At 38.2% G+C, this 23,503-nt stretch overlaps 1 protein-coding gene across 1 annotated transcript in view; it reads right to left on the minus strand.

Annotated features, from left to right (window-relative positions):
- Window positions 1-23,503, minus strand: part of SLC6A15 (solute carrier family 6 member 15) — a 37,147-nt gene extending 13,644 nt beyond the window's left edge. Inside the window, exons 1-5 of the mRNA XM_059473198.1 lie at window positions 23,346-23,503; window positions 12,312-12,788; window positions 3,475-3,632; window positions 2,867-2,993; window positions 1,149-1,330 (exon numbers count right to left, since the gene is read on the minus strand). Of these exons, the coding sequence (XP_059329181.1) occupies window positions 1,149-1,330; window positions 2,867-2,993; window positions 3,475-3,632; window positions 12,312-12,600 (756 nt within the window). The 5' untranslated portion in view covers window positions 12,601-12,788; window positions 23,346-23,503. The remainder of the gene's footprint in view (window positions 1-1,148; window positions 1,331-2,866; window positions 2,994-3,474; window positions 3,633-12,311; window positions 12,789-23,345) is intronic.

Below are 23,503 nucleotides of genomic sequence, written 5' to 3' on the forward strand. Positions count from 1 at the left end.
GAATATTTTACTGAATTGATGATCATATGGTCTAAGAACACTTCCTCATATGCAGAACACTTCCCCTTCCCCTTGTCTCTGCAGAAGAAGGCAAAATCACATGATTGTAAAAGAAATTAAATTCTGTACTGTACAAAGGCAGTACAACTGCCTGATTATTTACCACTAACCGATAAAGAACCTCTGACTTCCAGGGAAATTCAGTATTAATTCAATGAGATGAAAACAAAGACAGAATAAACTGTTGGAGAAGTGCTTCTCTTTACAAAAGCACTTTGATTGGGTATGGCAAAGGTATGCAGCATGAATAGAAACTAATTTTGTCTTCAGAAGGAAAGGGCCCAAGAATCAATAGAAAGCACATAACCAATGAATTCAATCACATGCTTACTGTCAAAACAACAAAAAATAGTAATCAAATCTGATATTTCATTACCCATGACTGAAAAGAAAATTTATTCTGTAAAGCTTAGTAAAATGATTCTCTAGTTAAACTTGCTACTTATTTCTTTAACTGAAATGCCCCAAGGAGGTCACAGAAATTGCCATGTCAGTGCCAAGAATTTTGCTATTGGGACAAATTGTTTTTCCTCTGAAAATCCCACTGAGATCAACAGATCTAGTAAATCTTTCACCAGCAAATCCAGCTGGCTGCATGCAAAGGAAAGAAGACAAGTTAACAGTACTCAGATGCAAAGGGATGGTAAATCATTAGTCAAAAGAAACAACCCAGAATCCTGGAAAGCTGCTGTGTTCATGCCAGAAGCATGCATATGTGAATGCACTGCAGTCATACGGTGAGTACACATGGAAACTTATTTCCTTAGACACTCAAAACACTTATGAGACTTATGCTGCACAATAAAGCTGAGGTACAGTTACAAGCAACATCTATGCTGATGAGAAGCAAAATGATTCTTCTTCAGATCTCAAGTCCCACTAAATAATTTCCATTTCCAATAAAACTGATAGAATTTTAATGCTTAACTACTAATATTCTTCTACTTGAGATTATACAAATGCAGGAGTGCAAAGCACTTAACCTGCTCCTACATATTTCGTGAGAGTAAACAGACAGTGTGGTGAACAGAAATGTCCTGAAATGCCTCAAAATTAAGCAATGACATGCAGGTAAACAGTATACTCACTTTGCCTGAAGACTGAATGCCTTTGATCATGGCTAAGCATACCATGACCCAAGCAGCCAGCAAGCAGACAGTCATCTTCCAATTCAAACCCCCACTCTCTGACAGAGAGCTGGAAATATTCAGTGCTTCCCTGTACCAGTAATAAGTGGTTGCAGAACTTTTCTCACACTCAGGCTCCACAACTGTCAAAGAGATGTTAGCAAGTAAAGAAAGGGTTCAGGAGAGATATTTCATAACAGTGTTCTATCACTTCTCAATATTTCTAATTGTGCCATCATCATTTATTAAAAAACTAAACTCAAAAAACAGTCTTAAGACTTTGTCTAAAAGAAAAAGTGACTGCTATCAGTGAAAGCTTCTGGGTATATCTTTTAAAATATCCTTTTGGGACAATGTATTCCTCTGCATTATGGTTGAACCTACTCCAAGGCAGAATTTATTTCTCACTTCAGAACTAAACAGTAGGCAGGCTTGGATGAATATATTCCATTTATCACAAATAAAATTACATTATCTGCATATGATACCATTAAGCACATACTATGAAAACTACCTCTCTGCAATGAACACAAATTTGAAGACATATGGAAAATGAATAGTTGTGTCTCCTTTGATATGACACTCAAATAAACTGGGATTTAACTACCACTATAAACAATAAAATAATAGCATAATGATACCAAAGTGATGAGAAAAGGAAAAAAGGAAATAAGTGGTTCCTACACAGATATATTTAATGAAAGTTGCTATGTATATTCCAGAAGTGATTCTTTGGATCATACTGTAATTCTGTTATAGTCATGTTACCAAACAGTTTTAAGAAACTGTGTGTATCAAGAATCGTAACACATAAACAGAAAGATTTCTTCAGAGAAAATATTACTTAATAATCTTTATAAATTATTTATACCTAACAATGAACCATACATGTAAGCATGTCCTGAAAAATAGGGGGAAAATACACTCTTTTTAACCTAACCTAACACAGATTACAGATCTTCACTGAAATAACCTACTAAAAACGGTAAGATGTTATCAAATATATTAGTTTTCTTTTTTTAAACTTAGTTCAGATGGCTTCTGCTCAACTTAGGCTGACATGCTGTGTCTTAATATTTAAGAAGGATAAGAGTACATAAACAACTACTGCTGCTCAATTAATGGACAGTAGCTTGTGGAATACATTCAGTTTGACTGTGTGTCAACATTTACAAGTACTATTTCTGAATAATAACTGAAGCAAGCAACTCTGGAAAAGACAGTACAAAAAGGCAGAACTTTTCAAACATCCCTGGTTGTTCCTTATTCAAGTGGTATATAAACCCACAAGAAATAACTAAAGAAAATTTAGAATCTGCAAAAAAAAGGAAAAGAAGAAATAATTCGTATTTCAATAGCAATAATAATACAAAATATCTACTATTATGAGGTAACCAAACCCAAAAGACAAGGAACTTTTCATGCTGTTATAGAATATGTCTGTAAGAGATTATCTCATTATAGCAAAACTCAAAGGACTGATTATCTCATTTCTATTTACAAAGAAATTTAATTTACATAGAAAACAGTGCTCTTATAGGACACTTAAAAACACACAAATAGAACACTTTTTCACACAAATATCTTCTTAAATTGTACTTTTTCTCCTTTTTGTTTGAAAACCTCAAATTTTATATACTTTAATGATTTTTAAGAACCTTATATTAACACAGACTTACAGGTATGAGATGCATTTTTAACTAAAGGACATTGGTCCCATGGTAACGGATGCTGAAAAGACTGTGAAAAGTAAAACAGGCTCCATCCAATAATGACATTGTAGTACAGGGCCACAAAGAAGCATACCTAGTAGGAAGGAAAAAAAACAACCAAAAAGTTACATTTATGAAGCAAATAAAATAATGCCTGCTGAACTTCTGCATATTTCTCTACATCAGTCAATGAACCTGATTAACTAAATTTAGTTTTATTCAACTAAATCAGAAGAAGAGAAGGACTTGTCCCCTTAAAGTACCTGACATTTTCTAAATTTTCACTTTTCTCCATAGTTATGTTACACCTATACTGTTACAGGGATTTTTCCTCCAGAACGGTACTCTGTTCCACAGTTCCTAATTTCAAAAGAATCACAGAATACAAGCAGACTGACTTAACAGACACATATATGGCAACAGTTTAAATGGATCGATTCAAGTTCTAAGATCTTCAAAAACACTGAAAACTGACCTTGATGCCCAGCTATAAATCAATGGGCTTTCCCTGCAGCAAAACAGCAAGTCTAAATCATAACATCTGAAAGCAAACAACACAGTGCTAAAAAACTTACCACACAGCTTGCAAATCCAATCCCTCCAAGTTTGGGGCTGATATAATTCCACACACCAATACTCCCTCGACGGATCCTCTGCCCGACAGCAAGCTCCAAGAAAAAGAGTGGAATCCCTATTATCAGTAGCAAGATTAAGTATGGCACAAGATAGGCACCTATGAGGGGAACAAAGAATAAATCAGAGTAAATGGAAGAAGATTCAGAACTTGACAGAACAAATGTGAAAATTTCTAATCGCTTCAAATTTTGATTAGTGTCCTTCACTGCAAAACTTTTTTGATCACATGCAAGAATAATTTTAGCTGAACCTCGGTCACAAGTCTTGTAAGATACCAAAAACCCAGACACCTAATCTATAAAGCACTGTAACATGTTTGAGGCAAGCCTTTCTGCAAGTGAGATATTACTGAAATGAGTTATTGGTTTGAAATATTGGACATTCAATCAAACTTTTTAGAGATACAGAATCATCGGGAGCTAAATCAGCATTTCTTAGAAAACCTTAGAGCTTGACTTGTACCAGAGCAGCAAGACTGAATATAAAGGAAATATAGAAAACACTGTGTACACAACGTTTTGAGTGAGCTTCAATCATAAGAAGTTTCAGAAGATATCTCTTGAGTTCTCCATTTCTCAGATGCTCAAAAAGGGGATTTCATACTGTACATAATAATGATGCTACCCAGCCAAGCAAGGAAACTGTATCAGCCTGTTGCCACAAGGCTCCAGACAGAAAACAGAAACATGAGGCAGAAGAGAAATGGAGTACTGTAGATCTCTATCTTGCAGTACTCACCAACTCTCTTCTTCAAGTCATATTTGAAAATGCAACTGTAACTTCACCTTTACATAAACATATATATAAAAAGCAATTCCTCTTTTTAAAGGTCTTATTCCCGGGAACTGATCATACACAATTCTAACTTAAGGATGCATCTCCATTTATTTCAGGAAGCCTGAATACAAGCAAATATATTCATACACTGAGCACACTGACAAGTTCCAAGCCTATCTTCCTCCTTGGTGTTTTGGCGTATTTAGTACCAGAGCTAACAAAACATGCAGGCATCAGCATAAGCAACATGGCACCTGACTTTGTGTGGCTCTAACACTGCAATATAGACCACTGTGCTGGACAACTAACTCAAAGGCCTTAGAACTTCTGCTTGAAACTGTTTTAAGGCTAAAGGAAAACCTTTGAGAGGTGCAGACTGCAGCATGTTGAAGCAAGCTACAAAGCAAAGATCTAAAGACCTCAGAAGCTTAGATTCAGAGCTCCTAACTTGTATAATCAATGTCTTCGTCCTGTGATGAAAGAGAAGCTGAGCAAAGTTCAGAAACCATTTTGGCACTTATCCTCAACTCCAGCTAAGTACTACTTCAAGTTCCCTCATCCAGGGTCAACTTTCTAGGGCTTTTTTTAGGAATCTATCAAAATGCACTGGCATTTTCATACCCTTAGTGGGCAATTTATCTCATGCAATACAGTTTATGTTAGAAAAGCTAAACCTTCTTAGGATATGCAGGAGGTCTCAGATGTTTGGGTAGCATTCATTCCCATTTAGGTCCACTTGCTATCTTGCTCCTCACAAAGTACACACTAATTGGACACCCCCTTCCATTACAAAGATCCTATAAAGATATTAATTATGGATTAACTGCAGTCTTGAGTTCAAGACTAGAGGGGAAAAAGGGAGAAATAAAATCTGAGAAAAATGGGACCCCTGACATAAGATGTTGACCACCTGGAATGAGTCCACAGGCACCAAGCTGGTCACAGGATAGCAAAACAGACCTGGGAAAGTTGGGGTTATTCAGTTCTGGAAAAGAGAAGGTTCTGGAGAGACCTTACAGAACCTTATAGCAGTACTAAAGGGGACCTACAAGAGAGCTATAGACCTTTAATAAGGTCTTGTGTGATGTAGTGATGTAGTGACAGGATAAGGAGGAAGGTGCTTTAGATGAAGGAGGGTAGATTTAGATTAGATATTAGGAAGAAATTCTTTACCATAAGGTTGATTAGGCACTGGAACAGGTTACCCAGGGAGGTTTTGAACTCCCCATCCCCAGAACTGTTCAAGGCCAATTGGATGGGGTGTTGAGTAACCTGCTCTAGTGGAAGGTTCCTTGCCTATGGCAGGGCAGTTTGAACCAGAAGATCTTTAAGGTCCCTTCCAAACCAAACCATTCTACGATTCTATGAAAAACCACTGTTGCACCAGACAAAGAATACTGGTCACAGAATATACCTCACAGTCTATAGGCTATGTTATAAATGAACTCCATGATAACATGCTATGCAATGATATTGTCTGACAGTGTCTACTGAAGCAGTTTTTACTGAGGTAGCAGCTACATTCCTACTCAGTATTTTAGTGTCTCTCACAGTTCATCTTCTATGTGCACATCAAGGAAAGAATGCAAAAGACTTACTTGCTATTAATAAAAGAGACAGAAAAAAAAAAATGTGAGGAAAGCTGAGGAACAGAGAAACAACCACATTCAAAAATGAGGGGGACTACCTGTCTTAAAAACGTATAACACAGAAACAATTAAATACCCTGACTGACTCTCAAAATTTCTGCAACACAGAATTTACATTGCAAGTGAGAAGCTTTGGCACCACTGTCTTTAAAAAATCTGCTCATACAATTCATTGAAGGCAACAGTACACAGGTGTTATATCATATAATGCTATTGTAAATTATACCTTAGATCTTAATTAGACAGATGTGCCATAGTTGAGCAGAGACAAACCTATACAGCTCAAAAAAATTGGGGCCTAGTGACTTACCCTGTATCCCACTGGATGACTGTACTAGAGCAGGAACTGAACCCAGCTCTTCAGTGTCCCAGTCCACAACCTTAATCACAAGGCTGCAAAGTTAAGCACACGTTTAAAGACTGGGCTGATGTGGGTGTTTTATGGTGCAGTATCAAATGTAAATTGCAAGATTTATCAGTTAGACTCTACTAAATGAGTTCAATAAATGTGGTGCTAAATCCACATTACACTAGACATGACAGCTCTGGAATTCAGTGGGTAGCCAGACAGCAGAGTTCACCTCTATACTGCTAGGTTTGTGCCAAGCACCTGAAGTGCTGGTTCTTCTGATTATTCAAACCTCCTGAGCTTCCTTCTGATCTTGTTCTTGTCGCCAAAATGGCCACAATGGAAAATTGTGCACAAGTGAGTTTCGGTACAATAGAGCTTGGATATAGCTGGATTATACAGTTGTATCACAGCTGCAAAGGGGTCTATGCCCCATAGTCAACAGGAAACCACAGCTCCACTGGGCAAGTATTTTGCTGAAGTCTTCCCTTGAAGCTAGACCTACTTTAAAGAACTCTAAGACATCCTAATTTCATCCTAAAAAAGAATCACTATGGAAACATCCCAGCACGACTCTTGCCTGTGCATGAAAACATGGAACCTTGCAGTTATTATACTGGAAAAGGACAATTCTAATTAGAATTTGAATAATAAATTGGCCTTGAACAACATCCTACAATCAGTTGTCTGCTACACCTATCATCTAAGCTGCCTTCAGAATATTACAATTCTGTGTAGTTCAGGATCCTCAGGTCTCCATTCTACGCTTACGAAATTATTTAACTGTGAAGTCACTTTTGTTTTTGCCTGTTGTGATCTTAAACATTGGCTTCCATATTAGAAAAATAATCTCAATAAGAAAAAGAAACCCTCATCCTTCTTTACTAGAATGAATGACAAAGATATAAGAGATTTCAGGAAGATTTCATGATTGTTAAAACTGTGCACTACTTTGATTTCCTTTTTTTTTAATTTTATTTAATCAAGCACCAGAAAGTGATATCTGGTAAACTGTCTGTCTTGAGATTACCATAAGGACTGCATTTGGCAATATTATTGACAAAAGTGGAATAATGACCTTGGTTTTGACTTAAGCTCTTAAAAATGCTCCAAAAAATCATAAAATTACATGATTCATTAGTGATTAAAGAGTTAGAAAATACTTTCAAAAGCAGTAACCCAAGGCAACATAACCATTACCACCCTGATACTACAGACAAATTTTCTTCTCCTAGCAATTCTTGCTGTAACCTGAAAAACTTATTAACTTTCCACATTTGTTTCAGCTGCTGCTGGACTAGATTTTAATTAAGTGTCTGGTGTCTGATTTAATTCTTATTCAATCAAGATAGTTTACTACTGTCTTGAAGAGTGATCCCAGCTCTTAATGCTTACTAGATGCTTTCTAACAGAATGCGATCAAGAAGCTGACATTCAGATGAGGATAACCTGATTTTCAATATCAAATACTTAAATTTTTGAAGTTACAAGTGAGCAACAAAACACTATAAATTAACAGTATACTAAGCTTCCATAAGTAAAATTATTTACCTCTACAAAATGGAAACTGCTTCTGTCAGGAAAACTCTGATAAATGGTTTTATGTTTTATCTGTAGGTTTTTATCTGTATCCTGAGATATCATAGTCTTCCTGTCACTAGTTTCAGTTTCAGAATGTTCAGGTGTGCCTGTTTACAGAATTGTGCTTAAAGGGTGAGTATCACCTTAGCCAAATCGCCTCAATGAAGAATTACACGTGCAAAATAGAAACACAACATTTTCAGTACACCAAAGTACAACTAAATTTTGAGTCTGATAATACTGAACTCAAAAAGATTATACTGTAGTTATCAGCGAACTCAAGGCACTGAATATAAATTACTGATCCAAAGCTACATAATAAAGCCTCTGAATCCATACTCGAGTGTTGGAGTACAAGGGAATATTTGCTTTGCTCCCATTTCTTCTTCATTAGTTGTTTGCTTCTAAGAGGAAAAGTACAACTGCCATGATTTTTCATTAGAGAAAAGAACTTTAATGTCAATCTGTTGGTGTTTCAGTAAAAAATTCAGACTAATTAACTGTAAAAACTCACAATGTGACTCTACCCAAGTCAATCTTTTCAAAACATAATGACAGCATCATCTGCTACCATCTCTCCTATTTTGCTTACAACTTTTATCTATAATTGTTTAGTTCTTTTGACTTTTTAAATCACAGAGATATTAAAAAAGACTTACCTTAAAAAAAAGAAAAGGAAAAAAGAAAGGAAAAATTAAGTTAATGCTCACAAAAATGCAACACAAAATCTTTGGACATATAGTACCTTGGAGACTCCTCACTTTTCTTCAAAGTAATACTTAGTCGTTTTAGCAGAATAGCTAATGTATTTTGCTTTTGTTACTTCTAATTATGTAACAGTATCATTATACATCTGCTAATCCTAAAGGGAAAAGACAACCAAACAGAAGAAACTTTAAATATTTTCTTTGTTTGAAAATAGTGAAAGGTGTGTAATCTCCTCCAGATGACAGGAGCAGCAGGAAATTGTAAATCTAGTTTGTCACTATTTATGAGCATCTTGGCAAGACTGGGTAGACTTGAGCAGTTCATTTTCAAGGCTATGAAGCACAGGAAGCTGAGGCAGCTCTGAACCTATGCTATGCTAACAGAGGTTATGAAATTGTTATATAGTTACTGTGCTTATCTGAACAAACACACATATTCACCTTCATGGAGCAAAGGAGGAACAAACGAATCCTACAGCGCAGAAATGAAACTGAGCATACTCAGCTCCAGCATAAATTGTCTTTATCAAGAATCAAGAATGAAACAGCTTTTTTATCTGTTAGGCTGCAAAGAGTGGCAGAGGTGCCTTAAGTGCCAGGTGGAGTCTGGGCATTGTCTGCCAGGGGTAAGAAGGGCCTGTGGTGAGGACAGAGAGATCCACAGTCAGTTCTCAAAACTTTACTGAACATCTTCAGCCCATGTTTCACAGAGCCTAAAACTCCTTTGCGCCCTCCCTCTCAAAGTCAAGAAAACCAGCACCCTGGAGTGCTCTTAGCTGCTCCCAGACTCTTTTTTCCACTTGATACTTTTGGCATTACAGTTACATCCCCAGAGTGGAGCCAAGTATCTCCCAGCTGTATATCAGCCTTTTCTCTCACCTCTCCCAACAAACATTTTTCTGGGAATAAAAGAGTGAAAGTCAGCAAAGAGCTTCTCAGTCTAGTTTTAACTTAGTTAACTACAAAAAATACCAGGTAATACTCTAAATATTTATGAGCTGCTATGAATTAAAGCAATAATCACAAGAAATAAACTGAAGGAAGTTGGTTTGGTTAAAACAGACCAGACCCAGAAACAGAGATTGCAAACATATCTACAGACATCCAAATTCCCTCTGCAGCATAGTGCTGCCCAAGTTACTTTTAAAGATTGTATCACAAGCATCTCACTGAAGCAGTAGAGAGCTCTGACATTAGGAGTGCCATTATACCATGGGCCACAGCCATAAACAAACTAGATCTCTACTGAAAACAGGGTGGGAAACACACAAATTTTCTTCCACAAAATTCCTGAATAACATATATCTATTTGGGCTAACCTTGCTGTGTATTACCTATCTTTATTGTGCTGTTCTTGTCACAGAAGTTAAAAAAAAAGATAAAAATTGAGATTATTTCACAGTTAGGATTTGCCTTTTCTTTTACTGGTGGCTTTAGTGTTGTAAGAAGGCTGTGAAGGAAACTAATAGGTAACTATGGTTTTTACTTCTTTTTGGTTAAATTGGAACTGAATCTATTGGTTTACTACTTTTCAATATACTTCCTTCCCCTCATATGGTATTTTTCAGATATAAGTTCCTTAAACACAGGGAAGAAAATGAAGGTCTAAACTGAAGGTAGAGACCTAGTATACACTAGGAAAGTTTACCTTATACAAAGAGACTTCAACAGGTATTTATCAACTTTATCAGCAGAAGATTACAGAACAGTTCTGACACTAACGTTTACATGGGTCACATAAAACCACTCCAATTTGACCTAGGAAACTTATTTGAAATATTATGTGTAGCAGAAAACAGAATCTCATACAAAATGTGTGTAGGTTTTCTTACCATGTGCTTGAAGTTTTCACTCCCTCCCCCTATTTTTCTATGCACTTGTGACAATTATCTGTCCATCTGCACACACATACAGGCACCAATGTACTTTACATATTTCCAAGCTTTGTGTCACCTTCTCCATCTTGCATTATGATTAACTTGAAAACCAAGTAAGCTTCAGCTCTAATGATAAATTCCTTTCCTCTGTTGCTCAGAAGGCTGCCATTTGCTAAAATGGTGCAAAATTATTGTTAAAAGCCAAATACACTCTTGTCTCAGCATGAGCAGAAAGCACTGTATCTCCACAGGCTGTGCTATGCATCCAATTTCCTGCAATCACAGCACAGGAGAAAACACTTAACTACAATCTCAAGTGACATCATAGTGACTTTTTCAAATATAATTAATTAAGTGTCATAATCCTTGAAGATTGGCTAGTTTACTGTTTTAGGGGTTCTGTTGTGGTTTTTCTTGGTTTTCTTGGTTTTCTTTTCCTGAAATGTGAAATTATTAACTAAATTTATTTATATTTGACCAGAATTAAATTTACCCTCACTGACAGAGTAACTTTAAAAGCACCTGAGGCCATGAAACCAACAGCCCAAGGAACACACCAATGGATCCCTTCTCTTGGTTCAAAGGAGAATCCGACTGGCTTGCAAAATTCCTGACATTAGACAGACTTTCAAAGGGACACAACTTCACAAAATAAACTGCTGCAGTCCATTGTCTCTGAGACTACATCTTGACACCATACTTTAAATCAATCATTAAATTACTTTCTCTCCACAATAAGAGAAAAAACAAAACTTAAATGATAGCAAAAAAAAACCCAACAAACTACTGATATAAAAGGATTTAACTTTATCCTAAAAGCATAAATGCATAAACTTAATTTTTAGTGCTTGAATTGAGACAAAACAAATAAAGAATTACACTTTTATCATATTCCAAGTTCATTTCTATACTCCTCAATTACATCAGTTGTTTCATTCAGCTTTCAAAAAAGCAGGAGTAGAATTCTCTTCTTCTTTTTCTGTACACATTCACTTTCTGTATCACAAAAAGTGAGAGGTTTGTTTTGAATTCAGCTTAGTGATCAACTGCAACAGAGTGTGCATTAATGTAGTACATTTGGGTATGGTATAGCATTGGATGAAATACTAATCCTGCATTCATAGAGGAAGGAAAGTTTCCAGCCTCATACTTGAAACTGCATTCAAGACCACAGATGGTCAACTAAGAAACAGCTTGATGCCGTTGTTTTAAGTGAAAGGTACCTTGTTATTTACAAAAATAGTAAACTGTCTAACAGCACAAAAACAGATCATCAGTAAAAAAGCAAAACAAAACAAAACAAAGCCCCTACTTTTTCCCTTTCAGAGTATTCTGAAGTTCTTGCCAGAAGTAAATAACAATCAAATGGCCAGGAGTTAAAAGCAATTAGAAAGTAAAGCTGTGAAACTTAGTACCATTAAATACTAAAAGATAAATGCTGCTTTGGTCTTTAAAGTGGATGTAGCTTTAATGTCTTGATTTATTGTCAAATTACTATAAAGAACACTTAAGCACAATAACCAGGTCCTAAACATTGCAACCCTCCATAATTATGTGTTATGGGTAGCCACTGGTTTGAGCAGTAGCTAAGGCTGTATCAAGAGCTTTCTACCCTAAAATGAGTAAATGGCATCTTGGAAGGATCTGCTACTTACTTTAACAAATGCCTCTTTCTAAATAAAGAGAATGTGGGTTTTTCCTCATAGGCTCTGGCAAAAACTAAAAGAAAAACTTGACATGTTGGAGCAGGTTTGACTGTGGCTCTCTCTGCTAACTTTGAAATCTGAAAGGTCAGCATCATCATCTAGGTACAACCAGCTGTATCACAAAACTTACCTCCACCATTCTTCTGACACAGATAGGGGAATCGCCACACATTCCCCAATCCCACAGAAAATCCGACTTGTGCCAGAATATATTGGAGTTTGCTGTTCCAAGCAGGTCTTTCATCTTCTACATCTGAGCCTTCTTCAACATCTACATCTTTTTCTTCTGGATCCTCAACCATAAGTTCACTCTTCTTGAAGGCATCATCTGAAGAGTCCTCATTAGAGAGCAGGTCCTTAACTGACTCAATGACCTCATCATCTAGATCTCTTTTCACTACCTTGCTGTTCTTAGGCATTTGTGATTTGAAACAAACAGCAAGGAGATGACGTTCAGCTGAAACAGATGGGCACTGAAGCAGACTCTCCCTCTGCTTGGGATAAAATACTGAATAAAAAGACTGAAGATGGTGCCTGATGGGTCCTTGATACCAGGGAATCAAGAGTAAGGCCTTCTGTTTCTCAACACTTGCTCTACTGAAAGTATCTGTGGAAAAAAGAAATTAAAAATGATTTTATATTATTATGCAGAAGAAACTTAATTTTGAAATTGTGTCCTTTGTTTTACCCATTTTTGCATAGCTCATTGATTTGACAAGAGGGCAAAACAAGAAGAAAGGGATGTTAGACCACTTTCAAATTGTAGGAAGTAAGTCCACTATTTGGTCTAAAATGTTTTATAAATTACATTTCATTCACTTGTTTTGTTTTAGTTCCTAAGGACTGATAGGCTAGCTGCTCATACTTTGATACCATAACAAGATTCTTCACATCAGGCATAAAAGGGTATGCACTTTGCATAAAATGCAGGAGCCCAACTCCCTTACTTCCTGATTTAATGGCTTTACTTGAATTTATTAAAGTATATTTTAACCAAAGTAAATTAAGTTTTTCAGACCATTTCATAAAGTCAGGCAGCAATTAAAATTTTGATAGAGAGGATGCACCTAGTAGTTCAAAAGCAATGGTAACTTATTTTCTTGTTATTCTCCATCCTGGAATATATAATCACAGTCATAGTTTGAAAGGAGAGATGCTCATCTCTTATAAGCTTTGATACTTTAGATATTTTTTAATTATTTCCTCTTTCTAAGAAGCTATCTGAAATATTTGAAATGCCAAATCCATTTTAAAAGCCTACTGCTTCAAATGTGCATGCACAGAAACAAAAATGCCTGCATTTGAATACTTGTTTTTCTTAAACACAATCATTTAAAAAGACAGACTTGCTTGCAGCTGCCATACAAAAGGTAACCATAAGATTTTGGGTAGGAATGTATTTCACTAAATTCTTCACTAATCACATGGGATAAAACTAGTGTGTGCAAAGCCATCTGCACAATTAAGAGTCTTAAAAAGGATTTAGATTATGTGTTAAGCTTCATGAAAGCTCTAAAGAGGGTTTCTGTAAAGAATACACAAGAAGTCTAATCAAGAACTGCTAACTGATGAGAATCAGAAATTACTTCAGGAAAAATGAGACCTTACAGCTTTTGCTTATGGACTTGCTGCAACGTCTATGTGATCCATAGCATGAAGGCTGCATCATGTCCTGACAAAATGCCATGCAGTGGAGAGCTGCAAGGTACTGCTCACACAGTCACTGAGAGGGCAAGCACCTCGCAGCCGCTTCTGCGCCAGAGCCACGGCAGAGGCGATAAGCCACTGGAACCCAGCCCGCAGCTTATCAAGATGCGACTTCACAGCACCAGAACAAAACCTCTGCACCACAAGTCCTAGCACCAGCCTCCCAGCCAACAAGGCAATTACTTTTTCCAATAATTCCCAAGGATTGGGAAGTTGAAGTTCACTCCAGTTGCCTACTGAACTCTTGTTGTAACCTCTTTTCACTGATTCCCCAGACTCCGGTCACTGTCTTCTCACTTTCCCTTCTGTTACTGCCTCCTCTCAGCAACTCTAGCTCTGGCAGTCAGCCCAAATTTTTAAAACATAGTAGAACCTACTTGGCTTGTAATCTGCTTCATGTTCACTACTGTCACTGAACGGCTCAGGGTCCTATAAACCTTCCTTCTGACATGTGGTGGGACTAGCTAGCACAAGGCTTTGCTTTGACTGATACCAGTTCTTCAAAAAAAAAAAAAAAAAAAGGTGTATGAGCTATACAGAGAACAGTAAAATAGGGGAAAAGTTGTTTGTTTGTACAGGAGAGAAATCCTAATACTCTATCCTGTGTATCTGGGCTAAATGAATGTCTGTGTGGGCCTCTTTTCATCTGTTCTGTCTTTTGCATTGCAGTCTTCAAAGGACAACATCCTCTTCTAGTTCATACATGATTCAGTGGCTCTGAGTTCTGACTGAGATACCTATGTAGAACCAAAATGCAAACAATATATTAAGCTGAAGCATTTAAGCAATCCTAATGGAGCTCTGGGACTACAAGGCACAGCACCTGGTACTTCAAATATTACTTTTTGTCACATTTCAAACTTGTTTTTCCCTTTGTTCCACTGATGTAAATTAGAAAGCAGCTTCTCAGTTCCAGTAATTAGTAATAAGTTCAGGGATTACATTAAAATGAAACAGCTGCACATGTGAAACGACATCAGTAGTTGTCTCTAAGTCTAAAATCCTTCTCTAACTGTAATAACAAAAAGAGATTTTCAGTCAAAAAGACACAAGCCATACATAGGTATTTACTGAAATGTTTTAAAAGGTCATACCTGTTTTAATTATTTTAGATAGAGTAACTTGCAGAGCAGCAATATGATTTTCTGGAGCTCCCACTGATGAGTCAATTCCAACAAAAATTGCATCACTCTATCCTGTCATGCATTAAACATTGCACTGCTACGCTTCAGGATAAGCTGGGCTTGAGACTTCTACTCCTAGCACAGTATCATAATAACTTCCCTTTCATTAACCTTCCATTAAGCAGTATGTTATCCACAGAAATATCCCTGTATAGACTGCAACACTTGCAGGGCTTGAGAAAATGCGGGAGGCATGCTCAGCAGACTGGTGCATGGTTCTAACAGGACTGCTTTCCTAACTCAGCACATTATCACTGGCCAGACTGCACCAAGGATGGAGGACAGTCCTTCTGGACACACCACAGATCCAAAGCACTCTCCTACTGTCAGATTTAACAACTTTTCTCTGTACTAAAGGAGCTGGTACTAAAGCAAATAAGGAGTCCTCTCTCAAGAGATACTACCACCAGGTACAAATGTTTGAAGTGCGAGCCCAGCAGGTTTGTGCAAGGAGTCCACTGCTCCGTGCTCAGCACTCCCAGAGCGCAGTCAGTGACACACACAGAAGCTGCTCTTTGATCCAGAACAAACCTGCACAGAAGACTGATATCCAAAGAAGACTGATATCAAACTACTCAGCTTGAGCCAGGTATAGACATGAATGCTCCTGTGTCAAGTCTGAATAGGGAGAAGAGTAGAGTTACTCACCAGCACTGATTAGCTAAACACGAACCACTAAACAAGCTTTCTTTTTCCTCATCAGATTATTGAACCTGAGCACCTCACCACATAAAATGCTATTCTATGCTCCCACACCACTTGGATGCAATCCGGTACTGAAGCTCATCAGCATTAAACTAGGAAATATGACACCAAATTCTGTTAAACATCTTCAGTTAGTTCCAGTACTTGTTACCTTCTACATTGCCTTGTAAATAAATACAGAACTATATTGTCGAGAGTTTAGTTCAAGCATGGCTTAAAGAAAAAGGCCATGAAGCCATGCAATTGAGAGAAAAGTAAAAGGTAGTTGCAAAGCAGTTCCAAAAGCAGTTCCCAGCCTGATTTCTATAAACAATTAGACTCTCTCAGGCGTCACTCTATAAACAATAAGGTTCTCAGGCAGTCTTCCCATAACAAGCAAAACACCCTCTCTGGGAAAAGATGGCACCCTGGGAACAGATATGGAAGTTTTGGGAACCTTTCATATCACAGTGGGAACACTGGTTTTGTTTTGTGTAAACAATTGTCGGTATCGTAAAACAAAAGGAGTGGTTAGAGTTTTCTCTGTTAGCCTATCGTAAGCCTGGATTTTGGAATATGCATGAAGTTAATTAACACTGTTATTTAAAGTGACTGATCGATCAATAAATTGGAGTTCGATGCATTATAGGATGGTCGTTCTCCCCTCACTTCAACACTATATGATGAGACAGGTAATTTTGTAAATCCTTAGTAAAATGGGGATTTGCTATGTCAATTTTCAAATTATACTTAGGAGAAACTATCATTATATTAGGATTCCAAGTCCTAAATCTTGTAAGCTATTTTAAAACATTACTATGACTTAACCAGTACCTGGGATTAAAAGTAAAATGCCTAAAATATAATTTAGCCTTATTAAAGCTGTTTGTTTGTAGGTTGTATTTTTTTTCTGTCTTCAATTTAGATAACGGAATTTGACCAATTGATTATGTTCTCAGCATCTCATCCTTTTCATGACTCAAACGACGTAACCTGTCAGATGAAAACACTGAAGGGAAATTTTTATTACCACCTTTATTGGAGAATATACTATTATTCTGGAATTTCCCACGACTGAAATGAGCAAATAAGAATGATTTTCCTTTTTTTATGTAAAATTCCATTTATAAAGAAATCTAAAATTACTCTTAAACTGACCTGACAAACATCTGTATTGTTTGATGGAATTTAACAGAATGGAAATTGATGAACAGTACATGGTTCAGTTAAAGGAACATTTAGAAAATTATTCTGTCACTGAAATAAGCGCAATCAATAATCTGAGTTGGCATAAACAAACTTTTGCAAAAACTTTACTAAAACAAACATATGAGCTAGATTTTAATTACGTCTTACTAGCATTGTCCTTGATATGCTAATATTCTTTCACATACTGAAAGATAAAACAGTAAGTATTTTCTGACTTTTTTGATACCAAGCAAACTACAGACCCCACCTTTCTCTCTCAGAACACAGCAGGAATTTTGTTATTTTTTTCCATGGAAAAAGAATCAACCCAATGCACCAGCATGCACAAGTAAAGTAACCTTATTAGACCTCCACACCACTAGCAGATTAAGCAATAATAATCCTTTGCCACAGGGAATTCAGACCCAAATTAGCTCCCTGGGAGATCCAAGCTCACTATAGAACTTTTGCTTCAGCTTCAGGCCTGCATTCAGAAATGCTGGCACAGGAAGATAAGACTTGCAATGCCTCCACTGACAAAACTTGCAAGCATTTGCAGTAAGACCCAAAGGAACGTCATTAGTCAAAGCACCAAAAGATACATTGAAACACACTGCTGCATGTCCTTTTCTCACAATCTTTGTTGCAAGGAATGCCTAGTAAGGGAGTTGTCCTGGTTCTGTTCAGCACTGCTGCTCCTCTTCACCATTACACTGGCAGTGAATCTTGTGCTGGGCTCCTTCCCATGCATCTCTATCAGACAGATCTGCATGCCAATCAATATAGAGATACCTACTAGAAGAACACTGTACTTCTGGTTCTCTCAGCTGTCTAATACCAATAAACAATTAAAGTTACAAGGCTGGAGATTTTCCCAACATGTACAAAAAAAGAGGCACAAAAAAAATCCCCTCACTTACAGATTTGAAAGTATAATGAGAACAGCTGCCCCACGTTCCTGGAAATTCAGCACAAACCTCTATAAAAAACCATTTGTAAGGCAATTTCATGTTTAAAACATCCCACAATACTATTGCAACAACTGATATAACTAAGTATTAACGAACTTCTAGCAGTGTTTTTCAAATATAAATTACAACACAATAATTCTTACATCGCATTTCTTCTTAAAACCAGCACTTCCCTCGGAAAAGGAGAGTGAAAAATATTATTTTTTAACACAGTGCACTTTTTTATTTTATAATCTTATTTTTACTTCTGATGGAAACACAGTGATTTCACAAAATTACTTACATTTCATTTTTATTGCTTTACAAATAATCCTCAATACCTTTTTTTGGTTCAATGTTTACCATTGAAGGGGTTAAAGAGATCAACATTCTATTCTTCAGCACACTGCTTTCTTCCCTGAGGAAGCAGTTACATACCAACATGCTGCTGTGAGGGAGGCAAAATGCAATAAAAAGCTGCAGCCAGTTCACATCACTATAATCTCAGTTTTGAAAGTAGATTATGCTAGTGTAGTGTACCAGTCCAGTCCCACAAGCTTGTGTCCTACATTGCTGTTCACCAAGTCTTCCCTTTGACTCCCAATGAAGAAAGCAGTATGGTTAAGCAGAGGACATGGAACTAAAAGTCAGGATTGTCACCATGACACATGTTCATAAATGATTTTTATTGGTATTCATGCCAAATGTTTCAGTCTGTATGAAATCACTGGAGAAGAATCATATGCAAAAGTGCAGAAGAGGAGCCTTTTGCACTAAAAAGAAATGTACAAAATGCATCTCAAATATGAGTTGACAAGCTGGGAAGAAAAAGCATGATGGGAACAAGCAATACAGAAAATGAAAACTGAAGTTTTAGGAGCTATGGATGGCTGTAAGTCTGCAAAAAAGAAATCTATGCAGACAGGATGTGGGGAATACCTAGTGAAAAAGAGAGGAAGAAGACTGCAGGAGCAAACCAGGTTTCACGGGAGTACTGTGACTGTGAAGAACGGCTATCGCTGGGGGAATCTGTGTACAGATAATTATTTCAGGAAGGGTTACACTGTGTTACAGTACTCATTGCACAGACTGAATTACTGCTGCAATGCAGCATTGTGTTCTTTGGTGGAAATAGGAATACACACCATAAACTTTTTGCCCAGTCAAGCCCATCTCTAGCTATAAACTGATGCAACCATCATGCTGCTTTTCAGCATGAACTACATGAGCTAGCATTCTTCCCTACCTAGTTTAATACAGCCTGTCAGTAAGATTTAGATTCAATAGGTGCTTAACTCAATTGCAATTAAAGATAATTATATTCTATACAGTTATACTTGTATTAGCATGTCTCAGAAAACATCACTGAAGAATGCAGAGAAATCTGTTACACATTCACAACACTGTAAAAAAAAAATAAGAGCTCTGTGGGCTATGGGAGACTTAAATGCATCAGAAGAAAGTTTTTATTCTGGTGTCTACAACAGAATCATTTATATTAGGGGAAAACTATTTAAAAATGCCAGACTGAATTCACACCTGCTGCACATACAGGTTATACAGTTTTCAGTGACAGTGCATGTTCCATACTGCTGGGAAATTTGTTCTCCATTCGTACAAAATATCGTTCGTGGCTTTATCCTACAACAAAACCCTGCACAGACTCAAATGGAAAAAAATTCTCATCCAGATTAGTCTCCTTACATTTTAGTTACAGGACAATACTTCCTACTATTATAGAACAAACACAATAAAAACAGCAAAGTTTCTTTTCCAGGTTTGTTCATTATCAATAAACTTGATCTTAACAGCTTGTATGACTACTGCCAAATCCCTGGCCCAACAGAAACATCTAGAGACAGAGTGTTACAACCTAGAGCTCTTAAATGTCAGGGTTTTTTTCACTGCACATAATCTCTAAAGAATTAATTTGCCTTATTGTAGTTTCTCACTTCTGTACAGGTTTCTCAGTATTTTCTTCTCTCAAATCAACCTCACTATTTCAGAGACTTACAGGATAAGCTAACTGCAACCTCCTTTTCAAATGGAGAAAGTATGTCACTAATTCAGCGGTCTTTTCTTATATGTACTTCATTGAAGGAACAAATTTAGTGGTACCACTCCTTCAAGTGAAGCAATATCAGCAATTATGAAGAAATTCTACCCCTGGTTGGTCAAACTGAAAAGATGTAACTATTGGCAACTTGAAACGAAATATCCATATTCAAAACTCATCATATAAGATACAAGAGAACCGTGAATTTATTGTTCAATTTTATCACACTTCTCAGAAGTGAGAGGTTGCAAAAGTATGTTTGCTATTTCAATAAAGTATTAAAGTTACTTAAGTTGCAAAATCAATTACTGAAAATTAGATATTACCAGATACATAGTTGCCCTGAGACCCTAACTCTCTGACCTCTGTGCTTCAGAATGCATCAATAAGTAAATCAAGTTGTCCTTGGGAAGAATTTATGTGATTACTTCTTCCTCATTTTTATATACAAGCAAAAAGCCAAACTGAACATATGCTTTAGCAGAAATCTTACTTCTCATCACATCTGATTATTTGATTTCATTGCACAAATCATGCTTTCAAGTTATGAACACTGTAAATGTCCCACTACAATTTTCATCTCGTCTCCATTTTGGCTTAAGGCAAGCTGAATTATTAATATTGCAGTACACATTTCTGACACTTGAAATGCAAAACTATCATTTGCCAGCAGCAAGAAACTCTTTCCCCAAAGTGGGAAATAGACTACTGGCACCAAATCTCGAGGCACTGCTGTCCACAACATAACACTAACTTTTTCTTTGCTTTCTCCCATACAAACAAGGCATCCCTAGCCTGAGGAGTGAAGGATAAGAACACAGAGCTCTGCTTCAGTGTAGGGTTATGGGAAGCTCAGTCCGGTTACTGCCATTGCCTAATGCAACCGTTCTGGCAGTTACCACTGCATTTTCACACCACTTTGTACTGCCTCACCAGGATTTGTGCTTCCAGCTCTTCAGTGGAATAGCATTTGGTTGTCATTTGTCAATGATGCTTTTTTTTTTCCCCTAAATTACTTCAATGTGTTTCCTGAGTAATGGCAAGGTTACCTTGAATCAATTTTCAAGGACAAATGAAGTTGCCCAAGCAGCCACCTGCTGATATGTCAAAGTTATTCTGCAACTGAGATTTCAGAGATCTCTAAAGTCACGTGTAAAAGCTGCTACCACTACTATGCTGATCTATTAAAATTTGAGACTGAAAACTTCTTCCAATATCAACAGGTATTTTGTCTTTTAAGAACATTACTAATGGAGATGAGTGAAATGGTCAGAAGAATGGAAAGTAGTTGGGAAAACAGGTAAAAATGTCCTTAATGTTGCGTACACTTCTGGTACGCTATTCTAGAGAATTTAAAAAAAAAAATCTTCCCAGAAAAATTCCACCACAAATACTTCAAGTGGTAATTCCATACCACTTGAGCAGTGACTACTCATCTAAATCAAAAGGAAGAGGTGCAATCAGTAGATTGTGTTTCTGAATAATTTGTGATTTTTTTTTCTGACTAATTCAGCATTTGAAACATTTTGTGCATATGGGCTTTTGCAATATGGAAAAAAGACAACAGTAAGAACGACAAGACATGAAAGGTCAAAAGGAATCAGATTATGCTGTAAAACTAGTTTCAAGATATCTTGGCAGTTTCACATTCTCAGTTTCCTGTACTGGTGACACATCTGAACAGCTATGAATGGTTTGGTTCTTCATGCACAGATCAAAACCAATGAGATTGTTTGTTCTTGAGTCTGAGGCAGAGCTGAGCCCAAAGGGAGTGTCCAACATGCACTGCGCGCAGGCTGTGAGTCTATAGTTATCTTAATATGGGGTGTGGGTAAAAAAACCCACTTGTATATTAGCCAAAATGAAATGAAACAATCTTTCCTAAGTATTTTTCATAGTTTCCTTTCTAAGGTTAGGCAGATAATTGGAAATATACTATTAAATAGACAGAAACTGATTATGTTGTCATCACTTTTTAATCAAATGGAGAAAGCTGCCTTCACAATATAGCCAGCATACATTTATATGACATCAGATAACAAAATCTTAACTTCATTTACACTTTGTAGGGGGGAAATCGGGTCCATATCCTATGGTACTCCACAGTGATACACGGATGGTAACATACTATTTAGAAATTATTAGACTTATCTTAGAAAACAACACTACAGCAGTGAGCTTGTTATGCAGCAGTAGCACACTGAAAATGAAATCGTTGATGATAATGTGGTCTTTAACAAGTAAAACACAGCGCAATTTACTTAAATAGATGAAATCCCATCACAACTCTCACGTGTGCCAGATCAGTGTGACTGTGCAGACATATTACAATCATCTCATTTGCTTCCACAACAAAAGCAAAGCCTTACGAAGAAATTCCACTTCGCTCTAACACTAGGAAAACGAGAACAAAACCGGGCAATGCAGGCATAGAAAATCAGAAGGATTAATAAGCAAATCGAAGAGAAAAAGAATCACTGGGAGAACACTGTAGGTATGAATCAACCCTGTGGACATGTCGTAGTACACGGCGGGCTGCAACCATCAAAATCCCGCACAGCAAATACATCCCAGAGGCACAAAGGTGGGGAGAAGGTCCTCATTACCATACCCACCCAAACATGGCTGACACCGGGGCGCAGCAGCCCCCGGCCGGGGGTTGCCACCGCCCTGGCGGGGCGAGAGCCGCGGGAGGCTCCGGGCGGCCCCGCCGGGCGACGCCCACGCTCCGCAGCAACAATGCAGCGCGTCCGCCCGGGCACATGCCGGGGCTGGACCCCGCTCCCGGGGTACCCGGCTCCCCCCGAGCCGGGCTCGTCCGTGCGGCGAGGCGCATGCATCACCGCGGTGCTCCGGCGGGGACAGCCCGCGCTGCCCGGAACACGCGCTACACTTGCATCGGAGGTTTTTTACGCAACACACGGGAGATGAATTAAATTTCTTTCACTCGGAAAATGATATAAGTTTCTCGTCCATGCCAATAGCAATAATAATAATAAAACTGATTAAAACAGCCCCGTACATCCTTTTAACCCACCGCCGAGCTAAAACACATGGGCGGCTTCTAACCGGCGCTCGCTATTGTTTCCCGAGGCGCCGGCTCTCTCCGCGCCAGCGAGAGGCTGGCACCACGGCGAAAGCCCCCTGGGCTGGGGAGACCCCGAGCCGCAGGAAGGCGGACACCGGGCGGAAAGGAACCCCCCGTACATCCTCCCCCTTCCCGCCCGGCGACACACGGAGGCGGCCACGCTCCCCCGCGGCCCCAGCCGCATGGCAGGGCTGGGAAGGCGCGGGCCGCCCCGCGCAGCCACGCTCAGCGCCGTGCCCTGCCATGCCGTGCAGTGCCCTGCCATGCCATGTCGTGCCTTGCCCTGCCGTGCCATGCCGTGCCTTACCTCCGCCCGCCGGGCGCCAGCTGCGGAAAAGGGGGGCCGGGTGCCCCCGCGGGCGAGGATGGCGAGCGGGGCCGTGCGGGCGCGGGGCTCAGCGGCGGGCAGGCGGCGGCAGCCACATGTGCCCAACCCTCACTGCGGCGGCGTTTAAAGACAGACAT

Source organism: Ammospiza nelsoni, chromosome 5 (genome assembly GCF_027579445.1).
Source record: "Ammospiza nelsoni isolate bAmmNel1 chromosome 5, bAmmNel1.pri, whole genome shotgun sequence".
NCBI lineage: Eukaryota > Metazoa > Chordata > Aves > Passeriformes > Passerellidae > Ammospiza > Ammospiza nelsoni.